The 20,327-nt window shown below is 39.9% G+C and overlaps 1 protein-coding gene across 1 annotated transcript in view; it reads left to right on the plus strand.

Moving 5' to 3' along the window:
* The first annotated feature begins 6,072 nt into the window (after window positions 1–6,072).
* The window catches only part of GTF2E2 (general transcription factor IIE subunit 2), a 64,015-nt gene continuing 49,760 nt past the window's right edge, over window positions 6,073–20,327 (plus strand). Inside the window, exons 1-2 of the mRNA XM_047715391.1 lie at window positions 6,073–6,211; window positions 15,504–15,673. Coding sequence (XP_047571347.1) covers window positions 15,508–15,673 — 166 coding nt within the window. The 5' untranslated portion in view covers window positions 6,073–6,211; window positions 15,504–15,507. The remainder of the gene's footprint in view (window positions 6,212–15,503; window positions 15,674–20,327) is intronic.

Below are 20,327 nucleotides of genomic sequence, written 5' to 3' on the forward strand. Positions count from 1 at the left end.
TGAGGACACAGCAAGAAGACAGCCATCAGCAAACCAGGAAGCAGGATCTCACCAGATCCCAAATCTGCTGGTACCTTGATCTTGGACTTTCCAACCTCCAGAACTTTGAGAAATAAATGTTTGTTGCTTAAACCAAGTCACCCAGTTTATGGTAATTTGTTATAACGACCCAAACTGACTGAGACAATCCTTTCCATTACAAATGAGGATTAGAGAGATCAGGTGCTGGCTCAAGGTCCTAAGACTAGTAAGTGGTGGAGCAGAGATTCAGGCCAGTTCTACCTGGCTCCAAGGCCAGTATATGAACCCCTGCAGAGTAAAGGGTCCTAGATGGAGGCAAGAGCAAATGTTTTCTTTTTGGAGGACGTTTGTGAGAGCAAGGATTGTAAAGTAGCAGAATATGCCACCACAAAATATGCAACTTTAGCATAAAGATTATTTTGAATGGGAGATAACTGAGAGGCAGATATAAGAAAGCTTCCTGCCCTCCCCTCTGTTTGCTTAACAGTAGGAAGATGTTCTCCCTACTCTCTCTACCAGGAAGGACAAATTTATTTATGGAGACATATCTATCTATCTATCTTTCTATCTATCTAATCTATCTATTTTAAATATTTTATTTTTAAGTAATCTCTATACCCAATGTGGACCTCAAACCCTACAACCCCAAGATCAAGGGACACATGCTCTACTGACTGAGCCAGGAGGGATCCCCTTGTTGTTTTTTGTTGTTGTTGTTGTTGTTAAGATGCTAAATAATGGGCACCTGGATGATTCAGTTCATGGAGTTTGGGACTCTGGATCTCTGGGTGGTGAGTTCAAGGTCCACGTTGGATGTAACAACTACTCAAAAATAAAATCTTAAAAAAAAAAAAGAAGCTGAATAAGCCCAAGTTCTACCCATCTCCTTTGAATTGCTCATCTCCAGGTACTCCCATATGTATGTGTGATGGTCACTATAAACTTCTGTTTATTTTTCTTTTGTTAATCTCTCTTTTGTTAGTCTAATTACAGGACCCTGCCCGAGAATTTAGATTGGTGGTGGTGTGGGGGAGACTTTTCCTTCTTCATGAGATGAATACTTGGGAAGGAAGTAGGGTCCTGGAAACATATTTACAGAATTCTGTAGGCTACCTAAGAAGGCTGGGGAAAGGCTCTAAGGGAGCATCAATGCTGGGGAGATTCAAGACAGTCAATAAGCAAAATCCTTACTTTAGTTCTTGATTTGTGTGGATGTGAGCTAATTTGCTTTTTTGAGCTAATTTGTTAATTTGTCTATTTTGAGACTTTAGGTGTCTATTTCATTTGTTGAGATAGATGAACAGGCGAGGGGAGTTGAAAGGCAGTTATTTTTCCTAAAAACAAAACAAAACAAAACAAAAAAAACAAAAAAAAAAAAAAAAGAAAACCACAGCAGTTATTATTTGATTCCAGAATGAAGTAAGTTAATTTGCCTTACTGTAGTTTTCCTCTTTCAAGCAATTACATTGCATAAAAAAATTAAAATGTAAAATTAAACTACTACATAAAAAAGAATGAAGTTCTGATACATGTTACAACATGGATGTGCCTTGAAAACATTGTATCAGGGAGTGCCTAGATGGCTCGGTCCCTTGAGCAACCAGCTTTTGATTTCTGCTCAGGTCATGATCTCAGGGGTTCAGTGGGGAGTCTGCTTGTCTCCTTCTCCCTTTGCCCCCCCTCCCACCATATGTACTCTCTCCCTTTCTCAAATAAAAAAATAAATTTTAATTAAAAAAAAAGAAAATATTTAGGGGCACCTGGGTGGCTCAGTGGGTTAAGCCTCTGTCTTCGGCTCGGGTCATGATCTCAGGGTCCTGGGATTGAGCCCCGCATCGAGCTCTCTGCTCAGCAGGGAGCCTGCTTCTCCCTCTCTCTCTGCCTTCCTCTCTGCCTATTTGTGATCTCTCTCTCTCTGTCAAATAAATAAATAAATAATCTTTAAAAAGAAAAAAGAAAACTCACTTAAAAAAAAAGAAAATATATTATCAAGTGAAATAAGCCAGACACTAAAAGACAGATATTGTATTATTCTACTCAAATAAAATATCTACAATTAGGTCAAATTCACAGAGATAGAAAGTAGATTAGAAAATATTGAGCTGGGGAGAGGAGGATATGAGGAGTTATTGCTTAATGAGTATAGAGTTTCTGTTTGGAGTGATGAAAAATTTTAGAAATAGTGATGATGGTTGTACTGTATTGTGAATGTAATTGATGCTACCAAGTTGTAAGCTTTAAAATGGTTGAGGGGTGCCTGGGTGGCTCAGTGGGTTAAAGCCTCTGGCTTCTGCTCTGGTCATGTCCCAGGGTCCTGGGATAGAGCCTCGCATCCGGCTCTCTGCTCAGCAGGGAGCCTGCTTCTTCCTCTCTCTCTCTCTCTCTCTCTCTCTCTCTGCCTGCCTCTCTGCCTACTTGTGATCTCTATCTGTCAAATAAATAAAATCTTTAAAAAAATGGTTGAAATGGCAAATTTTATGTTATATACCACAAATATAATTGTAAAAAAAATTAATCCACTATATTAGAATCCTGTGGTTATATTGAGTTGGAATAGGAGGGCTTGGGTAAGTCAGGACAGAGAGTGTTTTATAAAATATACAAATTATGTTTCCTTGAAGAAGTCACCATTCTTTCCACCAAAGAGTAGGTAGGATATTATAATCACTCATGACATAAGACATAAATGGCTATTGTATTAGTGGCTTGGATCATTGTTCATATAATTTGACACTAGCTACACCTTTCTGATCTGGAAGTACTGAGATTGCCAGTACATAGGTGATTTGAATTATTGTAAGATTTATTTAAGTATCCATCATGGAGACTTCAAGCATATTGCACAAACAGCCATGTCTCTAGAGTCAAGCCCCTCACCTCATTATGGGATAGTTTTTCCATGTCTTCATGAATCCAGATGGTGCCTACATTGTATAATAAGAAAGAGAAGGTAGAATAAAAATCTGTATGTTTGTTCCTGAATCTTGAATTCTCTGAACTCAAGCTGATTTAGGTTGATACTGTTTGGAAACAGTTAAGTTGGTCATTGTCATGGTCAATATTACCAGCAAACAAATGGAATCCTTTTTTTAGTTCGTTTATAGTGTGGTGTTCTTGTGTAAGTACTTCCAACACAAAAACAGCCTAGTTCTTGGTCATATAGGGAGCTGATTTTTGTCTTCACTTGAGGAGTACTATCAGAATACAGTATATCACACAAAAGTGACTTGAATGAATGCAGTCATGGTTTTCAGTGTCACGACCTAGTCATAGGCAGTATAAACATTAGTAATACCACGGGTTGACCAGATTCAACATTTACATATGTTAATGACTTGCCAGGATGTGTATAGGAGTGTTTTAAGTTGGGCAGTGATAACAACAGGTAATATTTGGGTAAAGAAGGGGCAACTGAGATTTGAGGGTTTGAATTGTAAATAACATATTCTAATATTGGTGTTAATACTCTGGTTTCTCTTCAGATCGCATAAATTTTTCGCCTTTTACTAATATTGGTGTTAGAAAGCTTACCTGGCCAATATCTGTCCCAGTTGGCTGAAATGAGAGAAGACATGAAATAAAGTAATAATAGTGGGCATTTTGTTAAAGTAATTAAACAAGAAGGCTGTAGGACCAGGAATGCTCTAATGCATTGGTAAACTACATAAGCAAACTGAAACCTAAGCCTGAGTCAATGAACTTGAACCTGAGAAAATGAAACTTAATAACTAGAAGAACTTGAACCTGAGAAAATGAAACTTAATAACTACTAATCACAAACCAAGTAAGCTTTCCCAAGTAGAGTAACTGCTTATTCAAATACTTCTTTTGATTTGCTTCGGAATCTTCTTTATAAAAACCTTTCCCCTAGCTCCTGTGAGTGGAACGCTTCTAACCATTTTCTGTTTGGGGCTGTCTGACTTGAATCAATGTTTGCTCAAATAAACTCTTCAAATTTTTAATGTACTTCAGTTTATCTTTTAATAGTTCACTGAGCGCTTTCCTTGTGGTAGATCTAGTTCTATAAAAGCATGATTCTCTAATTGTTAAACTCATAATTGTCAAGTAACTAGAAAGTGACAGATGTCAAAATTTTACTTAACACAAGTGGAAATAAACAAAGGCTATGCCAATGAAAGAGATCACAGAGTGTACTGTATAACACTGAAGTCTGCCATTATCACTTTTACTTGGTGGAGATTCAAAGGCAGTTAGGGAGAGGGGAAACTTTCTAATGAAAAAAAGGGGGAATGCTTCTGGTAGGCTCTTGGTTTTTTAGATTTATTATTTATTTGAGAGAGAGAACATGTGACACACAGGGGAGGGCAGAGGGAGAGGGAGAGAGTCTCAAGCAGACTCCCTTCTGAGGGAGGATCCTGATGTGGGGCTACATCTCACACTCTCATGATCCCAAGATCATGAACTGAGCTGAAATCAGAGTGGGACACTTAACTGACTGAGCCACCCAGGAACCCATGGTTCTGATTAAACGTTGTTGATAGGGGAATCTGGAGGTGGAACCACTAGAAGTGGGGCCATCAAAGTGATTGGTTTGGGGAGCGTATTTGTTTTTCTCTAGTTGGTCCTCATAGGGTGAGCAACGATGTGTGTGTCTATGTGTGTAGGGGAAGTTGGCAGCCTGTGAGCAAATTTTGACCATCTTGAGCTGATTGCTGCAGAAGCTGTTTTTTTATGTGGTTCAGAGTTTTATTATTACATATGATCTAGCCACTGTCCTATTTGTATATTAAATCTCTCACTCATTAATAAAAGAGCCAGCAGAATGATGGAACTGGTTCCAAGAGGATATGAGAAACTAGGCTTTATATAATAATTGGGGAAAAGAATAATGAAATAAAAATTAATATATTGATACAAAACATGGCTCATCTTCCTCAGGACTAGGTGATTTTAACTTTTGGGATAATTTTTTTTCACTTGCTGCCTGCTCCTTCTCTCCATTATACTTCATCAGTTATTTTTTTTTTTTAACCAAACTCTGAGTTTACTGGGTTGCAGTATTCCAGCAAAGTTATATTTCCTGAGTATGTCAGATGAACATTGAGTTTCTTGGAAAATCCTCTAGAATGAAACTAATTTCAAAAAGCCATATCTCAATCATCTTTTGGCTTTATTTCCAAGTTTTGAATAAAGATTTATGTACTATTTCATTTAGTCTTCACAACAGTCCAATGCAAGGACCCTGTTTTAGTAGTACAATTATTATTCCCATTTCTCAGATGAGAAAACGGAGGCACAAGTAATTTGACTAACCAGTACGAAGTAATTAAACAATAGCTACAGAATAGCTGAGCACTGCTGCCACGTCAGGTTATAAGAGTGAGGGAAGAGAGCCGCAGGGAATGGACACACTCCAATACCTTGAAGGCTGTGGGCAACGCCAGTTATCTTTGTCGCGGCTTTATTCCTGTGTCTTTAATGCTGCTGCTGAATTCTAAATCCTTGTCCAAGTGAGTTCACAGGTGTGGTGGCTGGGAATTTGAGCTGGGCTGCACGTCCGTATTTGCCTTTGCTAGCTGTCTTGAGCAAGTCATTGAGCGTCACCTGGCCTATTGTTTCCTGACTTGTAAAGGAGAGAGCTGGATCGACGTTCTTGGAGTTCAGGTGCCGCTGACTAGCCTTTGAAGTAAAGTACCAAACAGCCGGAGGAGGATCTGGCTGCTTTAAGCTTGCGCAAAGGAAAGTTGTTTGTTTGTTTTTTTTCCATTGTAGCAACCGCTACTATCTTCCTACCTAATCTCATTTTCCGCCCTTTCTCCCCTCCCAGGCAACCCTCCCACCCCCTGCCCTCCGTTGTCATAGAAATCCCGGACGCCCCACTGGCTGATTTCCCCGCCCGCGTTACTCCTGGCGGGGCACGTGACGACGCACGCGCGTCCTTGGTGGCGGGGGCGCCGCGGTGCCTGCCGGGACGGAGCTCCTAGTAGCCTGATCAGGAAGTGGCGGGCGGAGTCCCCGGCCAAGTCGCGCCGCCTTAGCCGCCTCAGCCGCTGCCGCAGCCGCCAGTGCCGAGACCCCGACCTGGCGGGGCTGCGCTGGGCGTGCGTGCGGGCAGGCGGGGGCGCTGACGAGGAGCAGGAAGCGGTGGCCACGCGGGCGTGGGCGGCGGGTCCAGGTGGAGGCGCTGGGAGGCGGCGGCCGGTCTCGTGGGGCGGCCCTCCTCTCTCAGGTAGGGGCTGCGGCCGCCGGGTGAGGGGAGCGGAGCCCGGGCCTGTTGTTCCTCGGGACCGCCTCCTCCCGAGGGGCGAGCGCGTCTTCCAGCTCTCGGGAGGCTGGGGCTGCGGTCCTCTTCGCGAAACACTAAACACAGTAACAACTTCTTGGGAGCATTGTCTTTTAGGCCTGAGGTCTATGGAGCAAACTTTTGGGTTGGAAAGAGGGGAAGTTCGCAGTCCGAGCTCATTGTGTCTCTTCCTAGCTCCGGACTTTACATTCGCAGTAGGTGAGCGAAACGTGTGTGGAGTTGAGGGAACCACGGTGTCCAACTAAAGGCTGTGATTTAGATGCACCTTTACGGGTTATTATTATTATTTTTTAAGCTGTCTTTTGGAGACTGGGTTTGTAATGATCGCTAAACTTTAGTGAATTATAGTCGTTTTGTCTGCAAAGTCTAGAGACATGTTCCAAATCGAAACACAACGATACCTCGTCATCTCTCCATTCCTGTGATTTAAGAGGAAAACAGCCTCGTTTCTTACCTTGCTGGTTCTTCTTTGCAGTGTTCTTAGGTGCTTAGTGGCCGCTCTAAGGCTTTCGCAGGGAAAGGCAAAAGAGCAAAAGTAGAAAGGTTGAAAAAAAAAAAAAAAAAAAGGTCGTATAGTAGAGTGGAAAGAACGTGTGCTTTGGAGCCAGAAGATTTTGATTTAAGTTTTTTGGCTTCTCAGTGACCATCCGTGGAGGAACACGTTAACTCCCTGAGTTGTGATGATTTTTTTTTTTTTTAATTTAATGGGACTGGGCATGGTCAGTATGTGTAAAGCTCTACGGATTTTTTGAGTAGTGTGAGAAAAAGGAGGAAAAGTTAGGCGGAGCGTGCGATGGTGGGAAAGAGAGAGAGAGACATCAAGCCTTCTGCTCGAGGTGCCATTGAACGTTACCCGTAGCACACAGGTCGCCTTTGTTTTAGAGGCCTTGACCAGCATTTCAGGTCTGGAGTAAGGAAGCATTTGATTTAGGAGGCAGGGGATTCGTGTCCTGGCCTGAGTACTTACATACTTACAAATGTGTGACCTTAACTGTACGTCTTCATTTCAGATTTCACACATTAAAATAAGGAATAAAACTAACACCTGTTGTCTTCGAGAGGTGTGAGGCTCAAGTGCTGTAAGCATTCGTAAACTGTAAGGCTTTTTGTTTAAGTCTGTGTTAAAATTCTGATTAAAAGCCTGATTTAATTACCTGTCTTTACAAGGTGAAATAAACGCGATTCCTGGTTTTGGCTTGTTGCTCCCACTTTATCACTGGTGATTTCTCCTTTTTCCCCCCCACTCCCGCACCCCCTCCCCACCTCCCTCACCCTAGCATAATCATTCTGTTACTTCTTTTCAGATCCAATTCAGAATAGTAGCAGTGAGATAACATACTTGTATAGCTTTATTATTTAAAAGTTGCTTTTGGCGCGCCTGGGTGGCTGAATGGTTAAGCGTCTGCCTTTGGCTCTGAACATGATCCCAGGGTGTTGGGATCAAGCCAGCATAGGGCTCCCTGCTCAGCGGGAGGCCGGGATCTCCCTCTTCCACTTCCCCTGCCTGTGTTCCCTCTGTTACTGTCTCTTTCTCTGTCAAATAAATAAATAAAATCTTCAAAAAAATTGCTTTTCACAAACATTGTCTCATTTTAAAGTTGGGCTAGATGTAGAAAGCATTGGTAGTGTCTTCATTCTGCTTATGATAAAATTGGATTTAGAGAGGTCTAGTGGATTGCCTAGGGTCATGTTGCAGTTAGAGGTTAGTACTGAGGGGGTTCCAGAAGTCAGGTCTTTGATACTAGTGTCAGTGACTTACTCATTCAACTAAAGTTTACTCTGATTATTTCTTATCAGTGCTTATATTTTTAACTTTTAGCACTCTTAAGTCACATTTTAGTCATTGCTTTTTAAGCAAGCTGCCCAGTTCTTTTTTTTTTTTTTTAAAGATTTTATTTATTTATTTGACAGAGATCACAAGTAGACGGAGAGGCAGGCAGAGAGAGAGAGGGAAGCAGGCTTCTTGCTGAGCAGAGAGCCCGATGCGGGACTCGATCCCAGGACCCTGAGATCATGACCTGAGCCGAAGGCAGCGGCTTAACCCACTGAGCCACCCAGGCGCCCCCAAGCTGCCCAGTTCTTAAATATTCTTAAATGTAAGCTGCTTGAAGGCAAGGGTTTATCTTCTGGAACTCTTCAAAGCTTAGAGTACATAAACACAAGACAAGTACACAAAGCTTAGAGTCACAAACACAAGGCATTTAATAAAGGCTTGTAAAACCTATAATAAGGCTAAAGCAATTTAAAGATGTTTTTGTGTTCATTATTCATTTAACAAGTATTTATTTAGCTACACAGTGCATGAAGACTTTCACAGTTAAGATAGGGACGCCTGGGTGGCTCAGTTGTGAGTTCAAGGCCCGTGTTGGTCTCCACGCTGTGCATGGAACCTATTAAAAACAAAGCAAAACAATAAAGTAAAAAAAAAAGTTAAGATAGAGTCTTTTTCCTCCCAGCCCTTCCTTTCCTGCTTGTGAAGAATGCAAAGACCATTTACGTGGTCAGCTTGTTGTGCTTCCTAGACTTTCCACGGTATTCTAGGAGAGTTCAAACAAGAGAGGAAATTATTTTCTTTTTTAAAGATTTTATTTATTCATTTGAGAGAGAGAGAGCGTGCAAGTGATTGAGAGCATGAGCAGGGGGGAGGGAGAAGGAGAGAAGCAGATTCCCTGCTGAGCAGAGAGCCCAATGTGGGGCTTGATTGAAGGACCCAGAGATCATGAGTGAAAGGCAGATGCAGATGCTTAACCATCACAGCCACCCAGGTGCCCCAGGAACTTTTTTCTTAATTGAAGGATATTTGACATACAATGTTAACTTCAGTTTTCAGATATACAAAATAGTGATTTTATTTTTTTATTTATTTTAAAGATTTTATTTATTTATTTGATAGAGAATGAGCACAAGTAAGGGAAGCAGCAGGCTGAGGGAGAGGGAGAAGCAGACTCCCCACTGAGCAGGGAGCCTGATGCCAGGCTTGATCCCAGGACCCTGGGATCATGACCTGAGCCAAAGGCAGCCCCTTAACGACTGAGCCACCCAGGTGCCCTCAAAATAGTGATTACCTTATGCTGTGCTTACCATTTATCCCCATACAATGCTATTACAAATGGTAATTGATTGTATTCCCTGTACTAAACCTTTCGTCCCCATGACTTATTCCTTAACTGGAGGCTTGTATATCCCACTCCCTTTCACCCATTTCACCCATCCGCATATCCCACTCATCCCCCTCTCCTTTGGCAACCATGAGTTTATTCTGTGCTTATGGGTCTCAAGAGAGGAACTTTTAAAAAAAATTTCAGCATAGTTAGCATACAGTGTTAATATTAGATTCAGGTGTATAATATAGTGACTTACCAGTTTCATATACTGCTCATTGCTCATCAGGTGTACTCCGAATCTCCATCGCCTCTTTCACCCATCCCTCCCACCCACCTCTGGTAACCATCAGTTTGTTCTCTATAGCTAAGAGTTTGTTTTTTGGTTTGTCTCCCCTCCCCTCCTTTGTTTTGTTCCTTAAATGCCACATATGAAATTATATGGTATTTGTCTTTCTCTGCTTATTTTGCTTAGAATTATACTTTCTAGATCCAGCCATGTTGTTGCAAATGGCAAGATTTCATTCTTTTTTATGGCTGAATAATACTCCGTTGTGTGTGTGTGTATATATATACACCATATCTTTTTTTATTTTTTTTAAAGATTTTTACTTATTTATTTGATGGAGAGAGACATGGTAAGGGAACACAGCAGGGGAAGTGGGAGAGGGAGAAGTAGGCCTCCTACAGAGCAGGGAGCCCAATGCAGGGCTCCATCCCAGGATGCTAGGATCATGACCCGAGCTGAAGGCAAAACACTTCACGACTGAGCCACCCAGGTGCCCTTATACCACATCTTCTTTATCCATTCATCTATTGATGGACACTTGGGCTGATTCCATAATCTGACTGTTGTAAATAATGCGACAGTAAACATGGGGGTGAATATATCTTTTTGAATTAAAGTTTTTATATTCTTTGTTTGAATACCCAGTAGTGTGATTATTGGATTGTAAAAGAAGAGAGGAACATTTTGACCTCAGCTCGGGTACCAATATCATGGTCCTGAGTTCAAGTCCCTACTTAAAAACAAAATACTTTTTGAGTGATCTGTGGCTTCCCTCGTTGACTGAAGTTGCTTAGAACTGTGGCGTTTTCCAACTGGGAAATAACCAAAAGAGGTCTGTCTAGTCCCACCTCCCTCTAAATCAGGAATATTCTGTAGATAGTTCTAACAAATTTTAATCCAGCCTTTATATCACTTAATGATAGTTCACTGGTTTTATTTATTTTTAATTCTTAAAAAATATTTACTTGAGAGTGAGCGAGAGAGCACAAGCAGGGGGAGCAGCAGTGGGAGAAGCAGGCTTCCCACCAAGCAGGGAGCTTGATGTGGGGCTTGATCCCAGGACTCCAGGATCATGACCCGAGCCAAGGGTGGACGCCTAAGCGGCTGAGCCACCCAGATGCCCTGACAGTTCAGCAGTTTTAAAACATGCCTTTTTTTTTTTTTTTTTTTATAATTTATTTGACAGACCGAGATCACAGGTAGGCAGAGAGGCAGGCAGAGAGAGGGGAAGGGAAGCAGACTCCCCGTTGAGCAGAGAGCCCGACACGGTGCTTGATCCCAGAACTCCAGGATAACAAACCAAGCCAAAGGCAGAGGTCTTAACCTACTGAGCCACCTAGGCACCCCTAAAACACGCCTCTTCATTAAAAGTAATTCTGTTGGTTTTCTCTCTCTCTCTCTCTTTTTTTTTTTTTTTGCAGTGAGCCTATATCTGCCTTATTTTTCTGCGTGGTAGTTCTGATATTATTTCTAGAGTAGCATTGTCCAGTTTCTACAGTGTGAGCTACAAATGTGAACCACGCATGTAATTCAAAATTTTCTAGTAGCCATATTTTTTTAAAAACTAGAAAAAGGGGTGCCTAGGTGGCTTAGTCGTTAAGCATCTGCCTTCAGCTCAGGTCATGATTCCAGGGTCCTGGGATCCAGCCCCGCATTGGGCTCCCTGCTTGGTGGGAAGCCTCCTGCCTCTCCAACTCCCCCCTGCTTGGGTTCCCTCTCTCACTGTGTCTAATAAATAAATAAAATCTTAAAAAATAGGTCACCTGGGTGGCTCAGTGGGTTAAGCCTCTGCCTTTGGCTCAGATCATGATCTCAGGGTCCTGGGATCGAGTCCCGTGTCAGGCTGTCTGCCCAGCAGGGAGCCTGCTTCCCTCTCTGCCTGCCTCTCTGCCTACTTGTGATCTCTCTCTCTCTGTCAAATGAATAAATAAAATCTTAAAAAAAAACTTAAAAAAATAAAATAAAAACTAGAAAAAATTAGGGTGAATTTTTAAAATATTTTCATTTTTAAAGTTTAAAATTTTTCATTATTGAAGTATAATTGACTGGGGTCCTTGGGTGCCTCAGTTGATTAAGTGTCTGGTTCTTGATTTCAGTACAGGTCTTGATCTCAGGGTCATGGGTTCAAGTCCTGTGTTGGACTGCATGCTGGGTATGGAGCCTACATTTAAAAAAAGGAGAAAAGGTATAATTGACATAGAATGTTATATTAGGGGCGCCTGGGTGGTGTACAACGTATTGATTCAACAAATACGTACATTACTCAGTGCTCACCATAAGTATAGTCCCCCTTTGTTACCATGAAACATTATAAAATTATTATTGAGTATATTCTGTAATGCTGTACTTTTCATCTCCATGACTTAACGCATTTTATAACTGAAGTGTATGCCTCTTAATCTCCTTTACCAATTTTTCCCATCTCCTCACCAACCTCCCCTTTGGCAACTACCAATATGTTCTCTATATTTAAGAATCTGTTTGGGGGTGCCTGGGTGGCTCCGTGGGTTAAAGCCTCTGCCTTCAGCTCAGGTCATGATCTCAGGGTCGTGGGATCGAGCCCCGCATCGGGCTCTCTGCTCAGCAGGGAGCCTGCTTCCTCCTCTCTCTCCGCCTGCCTCTCTGCCTACTTGTGATCTCTGTCTGTCAAATAAATACGTAAAATAAAATAAAAATTCATAAGAATCTGTTTGTTTTGTTTTGTTTTTTTTTAGATTATACTTATAAATAATATATAGTATTTGTCTGTGCTTATTTCACTTAGCATAATACCCTCTAGGTTCACCAGTGTTGTCTCAAATGGCAAGATCTGTCTTTTCTTTTTTGTGGCTAATACTCCATTGTATGTGTGTATATCACATTTTCTTTATCTGTTGATAGACACTTGGGTTGCTTCCATATATTGGCTATTTTAAATAATGCTGCAATAGACATAGGGCTACATATATCTCTGAATTAGTGTTTTTGTGGGGCGCGTGGGTGGCTCAGTCGTTACGTGTCTGTCTTTGGCTGAGGTCATGATCTCCTGTGCCTGTGATCGAGCCCTGTATTGGGCTCCCTGCTCAGTGGTGAGCCTGCTTCTCCCACTCCCACTCCCCCTGCTTGTGTTCCTGTTCTCTCTCTCTCTCTGTTGGATAAATAAAATCTTAAAAAAAAAAAAAAGTAGTATTTTTGTTTTCTTTGGATAAATGCCACTACTGGAAGTATTGGATCATATAGTATTTCTATTTTTAATTTTTTGGGACCTCCATACTGTTTTCACAGTGGCTGCACCAGTTTGTATTCCCACCAACAGTGTATGAGGGTTGCTTTTTCTTCATATCCTCGTCAACACTTGTTATTTCTTGTCTTTGATACCAGCCATTCTGACTGTGAGGTGGTATCTTACTGTGATTTTGATTTGCATTTCCCTGATGATTAGTAAAATTAAGCATCTTTTCATGTATCTGTTGGCCATTTGTATGTCTTTGGAAAAATGTCTATTCAGGTCCTCTACCCATTTTTTTATTCTGAGTGGTTATTTTTGGTGTTAAATTATGTAAGTTCTTTATATATTTTGGATATTAACCCCTTATATGTTATATCATTTACAGATGTCTTCTCTCATTCAGTAGGGTTTCTTTTTGTTTTGATGGTTTCCTTTGCTATGCACAAGCTTTTTATTTTGATGAAGTCTCAGTAGTTTTTTTTTTTTTTTTAAAGATTTTATTTATTTATTTGACAGAGATTACAAGTAGGCAGAGAGGCAGGCAGAGAGAGAGAGAGAGAGAGAGAGGAAGCAGGCTCCCTGCTGAGCAGAGAGCCCGATGTGGGGCTCGATCCCAGGACCCTGGGATCATGACCTGAGCCGAAGGCAGAGGCTTTAACCCGCTGAGCCACCCAGGCGCCCCAATGAAGTCTCAGTAGTTTATTTTTGGTTTTGTTTCCCTTGCCTGAGGAGATATATCTAGAAAAATATTGCTAAGGCCAGTGTCCAAAAGATTACTGTCTTTGTTATCTATTATGGGATTTAAGGTTTCCGGTCTCATATTTGGTCTTGGATCCATTTTGAGTTTATATATGTGTGTGGTGTAAGAAAGTGGTCCAGTTTCATTTGTCTTTTTGCATTTAGCTGTCCAGTTTTTCCAACACCTGAAGGGACTGTCTTTACCCCATTGTATGTTCTTGCCTCCTTTGTCGTGTATTCATTGACACTTCAGTGTGGGTGTTATTTCTGGGCTCTCCATTCTTTTGACCTGTGTGTCTCTTTTTGTGCCAGAACCATACTGTTTGGTTACTATAGCTTTGTGTATATCTTGAACTCTGGGACAGTGATACCTCCAGCTTTGTGCTGCTTTTTCAGAATTACTTTGGCTTTTCAGGGTCTTTTGTGGTTTCATACTAATTTTAGGATAATGTGTTCTAGTTCTGTGAAAAGTGCTATTGGTATTTTGATTGGGATTGCATTGAATGTGAAGATTGCTTTGAGAAGTAAGGACACTTTAGTGATACTCTTTTAATCCATGAGCATGGAATATCTTTCCATTTGTTTGTGTCATCTTCAATTTCTCTCATCAGTGTCTTATAGTTTTTAGAGAGTAAGTCTTTGACCTCCTTGGCTAAATTGATTCCTGGGTATTTTATTCTTTCTGGTGCAATTGTAAATGAGATTTTTAAAAAATGTCTCTACTGCTTTGTTTTTAGTGTATAGGAACAGAACAGATTCTTATATATGAATTTTGTATCCTGCAATTCACTGAATTCATTCATTTATTTTTTTGTGGAATCCTTGGGTTTTCTATATGTAGTATCATGTCTTCTGTAAATAGTGAGTTTCACATGTTCATTACAAGTTTGGAACTTTTTTTTTTTTTTTATAATCCTTTTTAAAAAAGATTTTATTTGAGAGTGAGTGTGTGAATGGTGGGGGGCAGAGGGAGATGGATAAACAGACTCCCTGCTAAGTTGGTAGCTCGATGTCGGGCTTAATCCCATGACCCTGAGATCATGACCTGAGCCAAAGGCAGACACTTAACTGGCTGGGCCACCCAGGCACCCCACAAGTTTGGGTGCTTTTTAATTTTTTTTGTCTGATTGCTGCATCTGGTATTTCCACTACTGTGTTGAATAAAAGTGGAGAGAGTGGGTATCTCTGTCTTATTTCTGATCTTAGAGGAAAAGCTTTTACATTTTAACCATTGAGTATGATGTTAGCTTTGAGTTTTTCATATTTGGTGATTTTATTATCATTTTATTATGTTGAGGTATATTCCCTCTAAACCCACTTTATTGAGAGTTTTTATCCTAGACAGATTTTTATTTTTTCACATGCTTTTTCTGTATTAAGATGATCATATTGTTGGAGGAAATTAATTTTAATGTTTTATTTAACCTAGTGTATCCAAATTATTATCACGTCAACATGTAAACAATCTAAAATATCTCATCAGTAATTCTAAAAGTTTTTTGTACTATGCCTTGTAAATCTGGTGTATATTTTACACTTAAAGTACATCTCAACTCTGGCCCCATTTCAGGTGTTCCCATAGGCACATGTGACTAGTGGCTCTCATGTTGGGCATTGCAGCTCTAGAACTTTAGAGAATAATTCGGTTTCTCTTTACTAGTGGCTAGCACAGTGCCTGACACACAGTAGGTACTGAGTAAAGATTTTTAAGTGAATGAATACAAGTTCTAATAGAGAGCTAATAGTAAAGGTAATTTTGTTTGGAAGTAATTCTTGGGACCTATGGATTTGGCTTATAGGTTTGAGTAGTTAGAATCTGTATTAAAAATACTTCTATCTTTGCAGAAAAAATCTGTATTAAAAATACTTCTATCTTTGCAGAATTATGGATCCAAGCCTGTTGAGAGAACGGGAGCTGTTTAAAAAACGAGCTCTTTCCACTCCTGTAGTAGAAAAACGTTCAGTATCTTCTGAATCATCATCATCCTCATCAAAGAAAAAGAAAGCAAAGCTAGAACATGGAGGATCATCGGGCTCTAAACAGAATTCTGGTTAGTAAAATTGACTTTAGGACTGTCCAGTTTTTATTTTTTTAGGAAACCATTTAGTCATGGCAAGTTTGTTTTTCCAGTTCAACATTTGTATTTATTGGTAGACACTTTTTTAAGGATAAGGGAATGTGATGATAAGAGAATATATTGTTCTTAAGATGTTAATAGTCTTGTGTTATAGTTAGAATTTAGGTTATTCTCTTTGCAGAAAATGACTTTGTTGAAGTTTATTTTATATACCATATATTTCACTTGTTTTATGTGTATAGTTCAGAGATTTTTAGTAAATTTGCTGAATTGTGTGCCTATTAATATAATTGTATTGTAGAACATTTCCATCATCCCCCAAAGTTGCTTTGTGCTCATTTACAATCACTTCTTGTTCCCACCCCAGCTCCAGATAACCAGTAGTCTACTTTCTGTCTCTATATGTTTGCTTTTTCTGGACATTTCATATAAATGGAATTGTATAATGTGTAGTCTTTAGTATGTGGCTTCTTTTACTTAGCATTTATTGAGGTGATCTTTTTGTTGTTTGTGCTGTTAACATGGTATATTACATTAGCTGATTTTTCAGATGTTAAACCAACCCTTGCTTTCTTGGAATAGATCATATTTGGTTGTGGTGTATGATTCTTTTTATTTGTTATGGGATTCAGTTAGCTGGTATTTTGTTTAGGATTCATCTATGTGTTAGTAATTTATTTTGCTTTATTGCTGAAGAGTAATCCATGTATGGGTATACTACAATTGGTTTATCCATTCATCATTTAATAGACATTTGGATTATTACTAGTTTTTGACTATTATGAATCGTACTGCTGTGAACATTAATGCACAGGCTTTTGTGTGGACTTACTTTCTTTTCTCTTGGATAGAGAACATAAGAGTGGAACTTCTGAATCATGTGGTAAATTTATTTTTAACTTTTTAAGAAGCTACCAAAATGGCCATACAGTTTTACATTCTCACCATCAGTACATGAGGGTTCTAGTTTTTTTCATTCTTTTTTTTTTTTTTTAAAGATTTTATTTATTTATTTGACAGAGATCACAGGTAGGCTGAGAAGCAGGCAGAGAGGAGGAAGCAGAGAGCCTGATGTGGGGCTCAATCCCAGGACCCTGAGATCATGACCTGAGCCAAAGGCAGAGGCTTTAACCCACTGAGCCACCCAGGCACCCCGTTTTTTTTCATTCTTATTAAGACTTGTTATTTCTTGTCATTTTGATTATAGCTATTCTAGTGGTTGGAAAGTGGTATCATTGTGTGTTTTAATATTCTATTTGAGAGAGTACACACCAGTGGGGGAGGGGGGTTGGGCAGAGCAGGGAGCCTGAGGTGGAGCTTGATTCCAGGATCCTGAGATCATGATCTGAGCCAAAGGCAGGGAGATGTTTAACCGATGGAGCCATGCAGGCACCTGTCATTGTGATTTTAACATGCAGTTCTGTAATGGTTAATGATGTTGAGCATCATTTATTTTGCTTATTAGCCATTCCTGGGTCGTCTTTGGTAAAATGTTTATTCAGATTTTTTTGCCCACTTAAAAAAGGTTTCATTGTTTTCTTCCTATTGGTTTATAAGAGTTCTTTATATATTCTGGATACAATTTTTTTTTAAGATTTTATTTATTAGAGAGCATGAACAGGGGGAGGGGCAGAGATAGAGGCAGACTCCCCGCTGAGCACAGAACCCCACGTGGGGCTTGATCCCAAGACCCAAGATGAAGACAGGAGCCAAAGTCAGACACTTAACGGACTGAGCTACCCAGGTGCCCCTGGATACAATTTCTTGATCAAATGTCACTTGTGTTCTAAGTGTGTCGTATCTAAGAAATCTTTGCCTAACCCAGGGTCATGAAAATTTACTTCTACTCTTTTTTAGGTTTTTGATTTTTTTTTGGTAATGTTTTATTGTTTTTAATGTGTAAGTCTTACACTTATTTTATTATATTTATTCCTAAATATTTTATTATTTTTGATATTGTGAATGAAATTGTTTTCTTAATTTGATTTTTGAATTGTTCATTGCTAATATATAAAAATACAATAGATTTTTTTTCTTTATTTGAGATCGAGTGAGAGAGAGAGACAGAGCACAAGTTGGAAGGGGAGGGGACAGAGGAGGAGGGAGAAGCAGACTCCCCACTGAGCAGGGAGCCCAATGCAGGGTTCAGTCCTGGGATCATGACCTGAGCCAAAGGCAGACACTTAACTGACCAAGCCACCCAGGCGCCCCTATAGTAGATTTTTTTTAAAGTAATTTTTTAAAAAGATTTTATTTGAGAGAGAGCAAACAAGGGAGCGCAAGATATGGGGTGGGAGACGGGAGGGCAGAAGGAGAAGTAGACTCCCTGCTGAGCAGGATCCTGGGATCATGACCAGAGCTGAATGCAGATGCTTAACCAACTGAGTGACCCAGGTGCCTCAGAAATACAGTAGTTTTTTGTACATTGATCTTGTATTCTCTAACCTTGCTGAACTTGCTCATTCTTTCTAGGTTATTTGTGTGTGTGTGTGTATGAATTCCATAGGATTTTTTTTACATACAAGATTATGTCATATGTGAATAAGGACGGATTTACTTTGTCCTTTCCAGTGTGAATGCCCTTCCTTCTTTCCTTTCTTCCCTCCTTTCTGCCCTGGACTGGCTAATAGAATGTTGAATACAGGTGGTGAGAGTGAACATCTTTGCCTTGTTCCTGATCTTAGGGGAAAGGCAGTCAATCTTCTACCTTAATGCATGATCTTAGATGCATGGATTTTGTAGATGCCCATTATCAGGGCAAACTAGTTTGTTGAGAGTTTTGGTTTTTGTTTGTTTGTTTAAAGATTTATTTATTTGAGAGAGAGAGAGAGAGAGCACAAGCAGGGGGAGAGGGAAAAGCAGACTCCCCCTGACCTGGAGATCATGACCTGAGCTGAAGGCAGCTGCCTAACCATCTGAGCCACCCAGGCACCCCCAATTGTTGAGAGGTTTTAATCTTAAATGGGTATTGGAGTTTGTCAAATGCTTTTTCTTCATCTTTTGAGAAGATCATGTTCTTGCTCTTTATTAATAATACATTAATTGATTTTTCAGATATTAAACCAGTCTGGCATTCTTAGAATAAATCCTACTTGGTCATGATGTATAATCCTTTTTGTTTGTTGTGGAATTTCAGATTGCTGGTATTTTGTACAGGAGTTTTGTGTTTGCATTCATGAGGGTAGGGTTTGTAGTTTTTTTGTGATGCCTGTCAGGGTGTTTCTGGCCTCATAAAATGATTGGTGAAGTGTTCTTTTTTCCACTGTTTTCTGGAAGAGTTTGTGAAGGTTTGATACATTTTTCTCTTTAAATATTTGGTAGAGTTCACTAGTGAAGCCACTTGGGCTATAAAGCTAGTCACAGGGCTGTACCCAGCTTTCCTCTGTGGGAAGCTCTTGTAGAAATTCTTACAGATATATTCAGATTATTTGTTATCTGCTTAAGTTAATTTTGGTGCTTTGTATCTTTTTAGGAGTTTTTCCATTCCATTATCTACACTGTCTAAACTTTTTCGAAGTATTTCCTTGGAATCCTTTGATTTCTGTAAGGTCAGTAGTGATAACCTTCCCTCTTTTATTTCTGATTTTAGGAATTTGTGTGTTATTTTGTTGATCTTTTCAAAAGATCAACTTTGGTTTCATTTATTTTTCTCTTGTGTTTTTCTTCTTTTTAATTTTTTCTACTTCACCATTATTTTCTTTCTTCTACTTATTTTGGGTTTATTTAGTCTTAAGACCATTACCTTTTACACAACAAGGTCAGTCCGGTGTAATTCACAAGAAATTATTTACCTACCTAAAAATGCAGCAATAGTAATCTTCATGGATGTCATTTTGTTAGATGTTTTGCAAGCTGTTTTACTAATTGATGTTAAAGTAGAAGTAATCTTTTTATCAGGTAGGGCTGTCAGTCTTATTAGCACATACATTAAGCTGATTTTGTCTTCATTCCAATGAAATGCACATTGAATTAATTCATAGTACATTTGTAGTACACTGTTTAAACATTAGCACAGACCCAGTCTTAGACCTAGTCTCTTTGATCTGGTTAAGAATATCTTTGCTCCTGGCAGCAGCTCTTTCTGCCCAGGGGTCCTGTTCTCAAGCTTTAATAAAACTGCCTTTGGCACATGCACACACACGCACAATCTTTGCTCCTCCTAAATAACAAAATTCAACCAAATGATTAAGATCTAATTGGCTTTATGAAATGATTTATGAATCAGCAGCATCCCCTTTAGCAAATAGAGAGGCAATCCAAGGAATTGTGCAAAATGGAAGGTTCTTTTCCTTTGTTTTAAAAATTTTGTTTATTTATTTGACAGAGACAGTGAGAGAGGGAATATAAGCAGGGGGAGTGGGCGGAGGGAGAAGCAGGCTTCCTGCCAAGCAGGAGCCTGATGCAGGGCTCCATCCCAGGACCCTGGGATCATGACCTTAGCCGAAGGCAGCTGGTTAAGGACTGAGCCACCTAGGTGTCCGGCAAAATAGAAGGTTTTTATAGAAGGAGGGCAGAGGCAGGAAAGTTATTAGCAAAAGAAAAGGACTGTTCTAGGCCAGGCCTTTTCTAGGGAGAAAAGCCAGGGGTTTTATGCAGATGACCTCATCTTTCTTTGGGGGATAGAGAA

This window comes from Lutra lutra, chromosome 2, assembly GCF_902655055.1.
Source record: "Lutra lutra chromosome 2, mLutLut1.2, whole genome shotgun sequence".
NCBI lineage: Eukaryota > Metazoa > Chordata > Mammalia > Carnivora > Mustelidae > Lutra > Lutra lutra.